This window comes from Juglans regia, chromosome 1 (genome assembly GCF_001411555.2).
Source record: "Juglans regia cultivar Chandler chromosome 1, Walnut 2.0, whole genome shotgun sequence".
Lineage (NCBI taxonomy): Eukaryota > Viridiplantae > Streptophyta > Magnoliopsida > Fagales > Juglandaceae > Juglans > Juglans regia.
Genome location: NC_049901.1, coordinates 5,052,534 through 5,060,801, shown reverse-complemented (window position 1 = coordinate 5,060,801; position 8,268 = coordinate 5,052,534). Strand labels below are relative to the sequence as shown.

At 36.7% G+C, this 8,268-nt stretch overlaps 2 protein-coding genes across 4 annotated transcripts; one reads left to right on the top strand and one right to left on the bottom strand.

The window, feature by feature from the left end:
- The first annotated feature begins 321 nt into the window (after window positions 1-321).
- LOC108988045 (late embryogenesis abundant protein At1g64065-like) lies at window positions 322-1,172 on the top strand. The gene has a single exon (XM_018961139.2). The coding sequence runs from the start codon at window positions 427-429 to the stop codon at window positions 1,078-1,080; it is 654 nt and encodes a 217-aa protein (XP_018816684.1). The 5' UTR covers window positions 322-426; the 3' UTR covers window positions 1,081-1,172.
- A 467-nt stretch (window positions 1,173-1,639) lies between these two features.
- Window positions 1,640-7,560, bottom strand: LOC108988237 (elongator complex protein 5). Of its 3 annotated transcripts, none has more exons than XM_035689014.1 (10): window positions 7,297-7,560; window positions 7,097-7,189; window positions 6,725-6,891; window positions 6,290-6,336; window positions 4,959-5,028; window positions 4,377-4,603; window positions 4,201-4,290; window positions 2,645-2,720; window positions 2,238-2,479; window positions 1,640-1,962 (listed from the first exon to the last, which is right to left on the bottom strand). In XM_035689014.1, the coding sequence occupies exons 1-9, from the start codon at window positions 7,461-7,463 to the stop codon at window positions 2,286-2,288; spliced, it is 1,131 nt and encodes a 376-aa protein (XP_035544907.1). In that variant the 5' UTR covers window positions 7,464-7,560; the 3' UTR covers window positions 1,640-1,962; window positions 2,238-2,285. The 3 variants fall into 3 exon arrangements, with proteins under 3 accessions (XP_035544907.1, XP_035544908.1, XP_035544906.1); XM_035689015.1 differs by having other exon boundaries at window positions 2,242-2,479; XM_035689013.1 differs by having other exon boundaries at window positions 2,257-2,479; window positions 7,297-7,559.
- Window positions 7,561-8,268: the final 708 nt, after the last annotated feature.

The following is an 8,268-nucleotide window of genomic DNA, read 5'->3' as shown; positions in this document are numbered from 1 at the left end:
TTTAGATGTTAAGATAAGATAAAATGAAATAGGATAGTATGAAAGGTTTGTGAAACTTAACCAAGCCTAAAAGAAAAAAACCTTCGCAACGCGTCATTTAGCAAAACAACTAGTAGCATTATTAATTTGAGAGACCATCTAGAAGTCAAGAAAATCGAGTACCTGAGCCGCGTTGGCTGGATAGAAGTCTCCGTCCCCAACTGAAGTCACCTTTTCCAGGAAGCTCGCTGCTGATCTCCCTTCACCTCCTCTTCATCACTGACAATTTGTCCAGAGTCTATAAATAGCACAACACTCTCCCACCATTTCTCCTCACAAACAGCTCTTTTACAAAAGTAATCTCGACTCCTCACAGTAAAAAAAAAGCAACTATAAGATATACAAACACAGCAGCAAGTTTTTATTTCATTTTCCAAGAGAAAGAAAATGGCAGAGAAAGTGAACAAGCAGATGTACCCCTCAGCACCAACAAATAAGCAGCCAAGCAGAGACGAAGAATCAGCCACTTCACTATCCGATCAAGAGCTTCGAAAGAAGAAAAGGATCAAGTTGGGCATATATATTGCTGCGTTTGTTGTGTTTCAGGTCTTAGTTATCACAGCATTTTCACTTACTGTGATGCGTGTGAAGACCCCCAAGGTCAGGTTGGGCACGGTCTTGCTTCAAGACGTGAAGACTGGAAACCAAACATCCCCTTCTTTTGACATAAGCTTCACGACCCAAGTAAGGATCAAGAACACCAACTTTGGCCCCTTCAAATATGAGAGCACCAATGCCACATTCACTTACCAGGGCGTGACGGTAGGGCAAGTCAGTATTCCCAAGGGTAAAGTTGGGTTCCGTTCCACTAAAAAAGTTACTGTTACTGTGACAGTGAATTCAAATGCCCTGCCAATTAGCACCACTTCGACTACTCTTGGAAGTGAAATGGGTGCGGAGGTGTTGACTCTGAACAGCCATGCAAAACTCGGTGGTAAAGTGGAATTGATGTTTGTGACGAAGAAGAAGAAGGCCGCCGAAATGAACTGCACCATGCCTATCGATTTGTCAACAAAGGCTGTCCAATTGAATTGCGACTGAACACACACACACACATCTGTCTAGCAGTTTTAATCTTCGCTTTTTTTCTTTTTTAGTTTTTGCAGGATTTGTAGTTTGATTTTTCCCTGATCTTTTGTGAATATATATATATATATATAAATTAAATTTATTAGGTCTCGTACGTATTAATATGTCACTACTAATTCCTTGAGCATGAACGTTCTGTACGTGGATAAGATTTGGATCGAGCTGGTTATCTCAGATCTGATCTCATGAAACAATTAATCAAACCCCTTTAACAAACTTATTCAGAATTAAAGAAGTAAAAGTGAGTATAAATTATTCAAAATTAAGACTTAATGCGTGTTTAAATAGAATGCAAAAAGAGAACTAATACAGACAATAAATTACACAAAAATAAACTTACAAACCCTCTCTTTGTTCATCTCCTCGCCTCTCCTTGCCTTTAATTTTATCTCAGGTCTATAGGAGGGTCATACGAGATTTCATTTTTTTTTTTATAGGGATCATACGAGATTTCATTAATTGAACAACAAGAAGAGTGTCAAGAAATTTAAAATATAATAAGAAAACAAAATGGGAAAAAGAAGACAAAACTCTAGAAAACTGAATCCGAATAAGATATATTTCCAGAAAGTTTCAATACAAATATATGTAATCCCTTAACGACGATTTCACTCCATGATCGGGAATAGAAGAACAAGCCAAAGAATATCTATCCGAAGCCCCTCCACCAAATCACGGGTTCTCTTAGATGCATATTGCTTGAGAAACATCATTACCACAGCCCCCGGTCAAGGTGAACGAGGACATTCTCCACCGTGTATCAGGGCTTGACTGAGCAAAATACAGGACACAGACTTTGCCTTGTCCAACCAATCCGGTAGCCACATGCATCAACTGACAATATAAAAAGGCAATTCAAACGATTAGAGAGGAAAAAGGGGAAGGGTGTTGAGAATATATGCAACAAACAAGCAGAAAGATGGAATATGTTAGGCTACAGCTTATTTCATAATCATTATTATTTAATAAGGAAGCTGAGCTTCACATTCATATAAAACTACCCGTTAATTCAAATAGATAAAAGAATAGGGAATTCTACAGTAGCAGAGTAACTTTCTAATTATGCTTGAATTTGCACAAGAAAAGAGACATGGAAAACGTAAATGTACCAACATGTGGCACTCTCACCCTCCAAGATTATAAAAGGTGCAACACAATTATATATCCAAATCATCGTCTGGGTCCTCATCAGAATCTGGCCTCTCATCGTCTGAATCACGCAGATAGATTATCTCGCCCTTGCTTGAGTTCTCAAGTGTTTGCAATATTCCGGTCGAAACAGATGTTTCCTCATTGTGGCTATCTTCAAGAGACCTCCGGCCATCATATATTTGTATGGGCTTACCATTTCCTAAAGCAAGCAGAAGTAATTAAAAACATGCACACCTTGGAAAATATCTAAGAAAAGATATTACATAAGGAAAATCCTACCTTCTGATCTTTGATTACAAGATACAAATTCACTTAAAAATAAAACATGCACATATATGCCAAATACGCATCCCTGGTACCGTACCTTGGTGCTCAAAAGGAAGTACAACTTTAGCCCTATCGTTTTGCTCCTTCTCTGACAGCTGTAGATTGAATTGTACCTGTTGAAAGAAGCATCAAACACTCCTATAAGGCTAAATAACCCATCAAAGTTCAATTGTGTGTGTCGGAGAGAGAGAGAGAGAGGAGCACAAATTCATCTGTGTTTATAGATTAGAAAGAAAACCAATCGGATCAGATGTGCTATATGAAACCCTTAAGTTTGTGGAAGATACATGAAATTTGAATGGTTTTCTGAACTTTTTGAGATCATTATGATTGGTAAACATTGGATTTAAATAAAAAATAATATGAAAGATTCCAATGGGAAGGATGGATAATGAAATCTTTGATAATGGTGAACTATTGGAGTCCACCATATTCAAATCTCAACCCACCATCAAAACCCATCTCTGAGCCATCATAGTATGCAACAAGTAGGAGCTCGGGTAGTAACAAATCCAAGAGATAAAATTATCTGGATATTTTTTCCATTGGGGAAGGGAATACAATGTCTCCATAAGTTTTATTGTAATGAAATTTAATAATAATGAAATAAAAAAATTTTGAGGCCTCGATCCAGGTGGGAGGAGGTAACTAAAACCGAGAGAGAGAGAGAGAGAGACCTTTCCTGTTAACAAATAAGTGAGGATAGGGTGTTTGGTTTTGGACTACCCCCACCTGGGTACCTACCTAGTTGGATATATTGGGCAGTGGAGTGACCATGATATGTGTTGGAGCTCAGGTAGTTGGACTTCTGCTCGGTCAGAGATCCTTAAACCAGTCGAGACTTTACAGGAAAAAAAAAAAAATCATTCTGTATTCTGATGCCTCAAATTTTAGTATGCATGGGTGCTTAACCTTTAACAATTACTCTACTTCTGCCAATTTTTCCGAGAAGAGAGAAGATTGTCTAGGCCTTGAGAGATGAGGTTGTGATTTGCTGGAGAGAGAGTTCAAAGAAGTGAGAGGGAGAAGATAGAAAGAGAAAAGGAAATAATTGTCACAATGATCACATGCTTTCTAAAACAAGAAGAGAGAAGGATGTAATTTCCCAGCTACGAATGAGGTATCACTTCCATAACATACACGTAAAACTTGTACATAAATTGCATATTGGTTTTTTTTTGTCAACCTGCTTGTGTGTGCCCTCGTGGCGTTCTATTGGTATGAGCATGTGCTTGTGAGTGTCTTAGTGAAAGTGTGTTATGTGAAAGTCGCTCTCTGGAGATATGTGGCTGGACATGTGGAAGATTGTGCATTATAGTCTCATGACAACTAGTTGTTCATGAATGAGCTCATTCAAGGACATAAACATCACAATGAAATCACAATTTATAACATTTTGTTGTCCTTGAATGGACCTTAGTATGGGATATAGGGATTAATAACAAGATATCGTCTAAATGCACTAAGGAATTGTTGCATACCTCGAGTGGGGTGTGTGTCTGTGTGTGTGTGTGTGTGTGTGTGTGAGAGAGAGAGAGAGAGAGAGAGAGAGATCAATTAAAAATCTAATCAAGATGAAGCTACACAACTGACCTTTGGCAAAAGGCTTCGATTGATTAATTCATCTCCAGATGAAAGGGATGTAAAGTTGATGACTGACTGCTCAACATCAAATTCTTCTTGCTGGATATCAGAAGACCATGTCAGTTTGCCACTTTGTAAATAAGAATAGAAGCATCCAGAAAGAGAGGGAGAGAGGGAGAGATCACCATCACTCGAACACGCCCATTTCTGCGCTTGAACCGGACATGAAGCTTTCCTTTCCAATAATTACGTCCAAGGAGAGAGAGGTTCTCCAAATTGCATATCTGTCCATTTGCAGATTGATTTAGTGGTTCTATGCTGGCTACAATAGAGGACATATACCCAAGAATGGCAGCAACCCTGTCTTCATGAAGGTCTGAATGTAACAACCAAAAGATACTCGAAACCTGATCTGAAACCGCAATATAATAGTCAAACTACAACCATCCAAAAGCTGGCCTTATACAAAATTTAACTGTAGGGTAACTGTAACCCAATTTGAGTTAAGAGTAATCCCCCATGGCATTCAAAAACTGTAGTTATTCCACATTTTCCATTTATTCTAAGTACCAAAAATAAATATCAAGTAGTCCAAGAAGCCAGAAAGTTGTATTTGAATATACAATGAGAATTGCAGAAGCAAAGAAGATAACAAGACAGCACAAAGATATTCCAGTAGGTCCCAAAGTTACAGCTGCAACAAAGCACTAGGTTTTATCAGAGCTGGAAATTGTACTTGATCAAGAAGGAATAAAACATGTATATACCATTGCTTCGAAGATTGCTTATAAGGCCCGATACTGATGATATAGATGCATGTCGTAAGATTTCATTGACCTGGTAGAATTTAAAAAGAATTCATCAGAAACAGGCAAAAGTTTAAAACAGGAACATGAAGACTACTAGCATAGAAAAGCAAATACACCGCAATCATTCCCAAAATTTAAGGTGAACATTATAGTATAACTAGTCCTCCAGCAGTATTTTCAAATAAATGCAAAAGGTTTAGTTTAACCATATAATTAGTCCTTGGTTTAAATTCCTACAAAATTTGAAACAAAGGGGAAAAAAACCAAAATTTCCCTCTTTTTCCAAGAATTAGTATGAGAAAAGTCTGGGGACTTGCACAAGTAGAATAAAGACTTCTAGACTCTTTATTTTACTTTTTTCCATTTGGGTTAAACTACCGCTAAATTTTATTAAAAAAAAAACAGCTGACTTAATGGACTTACAAAAGTTGAATTGTTACTAACACACTTTTCAATAAAACAACTAAAAAATCTAAAGAAAAGATTACGTTAAATAGTCATGGAAGAAAATTCTAATATACTCTAACCCAATACTGAATCATATCAGTAAATTATTATTACTGTAAATTTCTCACTAAAAGCACAAACTGAATTCATAAATGATGTGGCAATGTGTATATTCTCCTAAACCTAAAGTGAGCTCGCCCCTGTTATATTAAGTATGTACCTCGGTCTTGTGTTTTTACTGCACACTGCCATGCCCATTAAGTTAATGAATTATTATAATCATGATGAGAAAAGCCTGTAGAATTTCTCTTAAATAGCTTATAAAAAGCTATACTGTGTCAAATTCCTATCAGCTGAGCTAGACAGCAAGCTGGAAGCACACATAATGACCATTTCAGCATATTTACTAGAAGAAGGGCAAAGCTAATCAAGGTTTTACATAACCCAAGGCAAACTAGCCCCCATTGCATTTGTTTTCTTTTTAAAGCCTATCATCATGGTGTTTGATGGTACATCACTAGCTCAAGAGAGGAAGTTTCCATGCAACTACACAGAAAAGGACATGAAAAATTCAAAATTCAAGATTTTCTTTTTTTGGTGCATGTTTGGTACTCGATATGAAGTTTCTGCACATCATCCAAATTGATAGACTTCTCACATGAAGAGTTCACATTATAATTCAAGATGATATTGACGTGCAGAAAAACATAGACAGTAGCAAAGTACAATTTTCACGCTACAATGAGCAGGCTGGCTAGAATTTCATCCAAACATTGCAGTAATTGCGTCAGCCATTCAATTTGCATGCACTATATATTTACAATTATAAGATCCAAACTTACCGTGTCTATGGCAACACAAAATCGAACTTTGCCTTGTCCAACTAATCCTGCAACGACAGAAAACCCCCCAAAAGTCATTTTTTTAAAAGAGTACGGCCCACAAATAAATACTAGAAAACAATAAACAATAACAAGCGAAAGGCCGCGAGTTTGATCCCTCACCGGAGCTTCAGATACTTTTACCATTTGGGAAAGTTACCGATCAAAAAATACAAAACAATAACAAGAAAATACCCTTTTCTTGCGAATTGACACCATTCATACCTAAGACCCATTCTAAAACAATACCGCACCTTTACCATTCTCCCCATGGGGCCAATAAATACATCCTACTTTCTGGCTCGACAAAGAGAGAGTGGTATAAAATAAAAACAAAATTCACTGAAACTATTATGAATGCACAGGGACACTCTGATAGTAAGAGTATAAGCACACCTTTCCCCAGCTCAATAATTGACGAGAACAACTTGGCCATATCCTTAATGTTCTTACACAAACTCACTCCGGTGGAAGCTTCCTTAGAAAGAGGCGTATTATTTCCGGAGTCCACAAGCCTATCCTTCCAACCAAGAGGATCCGTATAACAATCCAAAATCTGGATCCTGTCACAACCAGGGTCCCCACACGTTAACCATGACAACAAAATTTTACTTAAGAAAATACGTTCGAATTATCTCCAGTTCGAGACTTCAAGTCACACACTCTGCAACTATGATGAATTGCATATCAGTGTATACTTAAATAAAATACTTAATAAATAATCATAATTGTAGTAAGTGTGACGATAAATTGTTTAAGGTGCCTCACCACTTCCGGGATGAAGCAACATCGATTCCTCTCATCTTCAACAAACGCATATAAAACGATGGGCTCCGAGTGAAAGCGACGAGCACGAGACCGCTGCAAATAGATTGACACTAAAAAGATTTAGCGAAATATAAATTTTCAGAATGATCCCCGGGGGGGGGGGAGAGGAAGAAAGCATTGCCGTTTACGCCCTTACTAACCCGGACTGGGATTTTCCTGCCAAAATGTTGGAGGAGAGCTGGGTGAGGACGTGAGTGAAGACATCGAACCCGAAAGGTGAGGCTAAGGAGTCCATAATAGTGAGAGCCGGAGCGTGCTCTCCCTCCAGCGCACCATCTCGGAGTGCTCTGCAAATGGATTCCGCCATTGGTGCAGAGAATTTTGGGAGCTCGAAAGGGTAAAGCCCTAGTTTGGTCAAGAATGAGGTTTTTGCAAAGAAGCCCCCAAACTCTTATCTTTTTTCTAAGAGAAAATATAAATAGCACTCTATCTACCGTGCATAACAGCCGCTGCACACTTATATTAGGTGAATTGTAAACGTTACGCGCTGTAATTTTTCCCCTCTAAATTGTAGTTTCGTTCATTATAAAATATATATATATATATATATATATATAAATCATAAGATATCTTTGAATATAAACGCATATTTCTCTTATCTTCTGATATGAATAAATATTGTTAAAATTTAGTAATTGTGTACTTCAAAATATCACTACTTCATTATATGCCATTTTATCAAAATACCACCTGATTTATACTTTAAACTACATAATAATTAGTTTGTAAAGAAAATTTGAGATTTCTAAGAATTTAATAGATAAACATATTAAAACATTTATATTTATTTAAGAACATAAATTCACGTTATAAGCTATGTTGTCCACATGAATGCTTCCCTTGCAATAACATCCTCAGGGATAAGCAAAACCAATACATTATAACTTTAAAATATCAAAAATAAAATAACTAGCAACTAATACTTATGTGTAATTATTATATGAAGAGAATGCATAAAAAGAGGTAAGTAACAAAATTTAGAAATAGAGTAATGTGTTAACTATAATAATTTGAAGGTCTTTATGTCACGTATGATCAGTAAGGTATGATTTGATTTGTAATATTAAAGCTTTAATTTATTTTTTTAAAATCAATTTATATTATGTAGATGG

Excerpts from the sequence above, each read along its gene's own strand:
- LOC108988045 (XM_018961139.2), top strand. The coding sequence starts at position 427 with ATGGCAGAGAAAGTGAACAAGCAGATGTACCCCTCAGCACCAACAAAT.
- LOC108988237 (XM_035689014.1), bottom strand. The coding sequence starts at position 7,463 with ATGGCGGAATCCATTTGCAGAGCACTCCGAGATGGTGCGCTGGAGGGA. Across the intron at positions 6,892-7,096 it reads GTTGCTTCATCCCGGAAGTG|GATCCAGATTTTGGATTGTT; the intron begins GTGAGGCACCTT and ends TGGTTGTGACAG. Across the intron at positions 2,721-4,200 it reads ATCGAAGCCTTTTGCCAAAG|GTACAATTCAATCTACAGCT; the intron begins GTCAGTTGTGTA and ends TTCTTTCAACAG.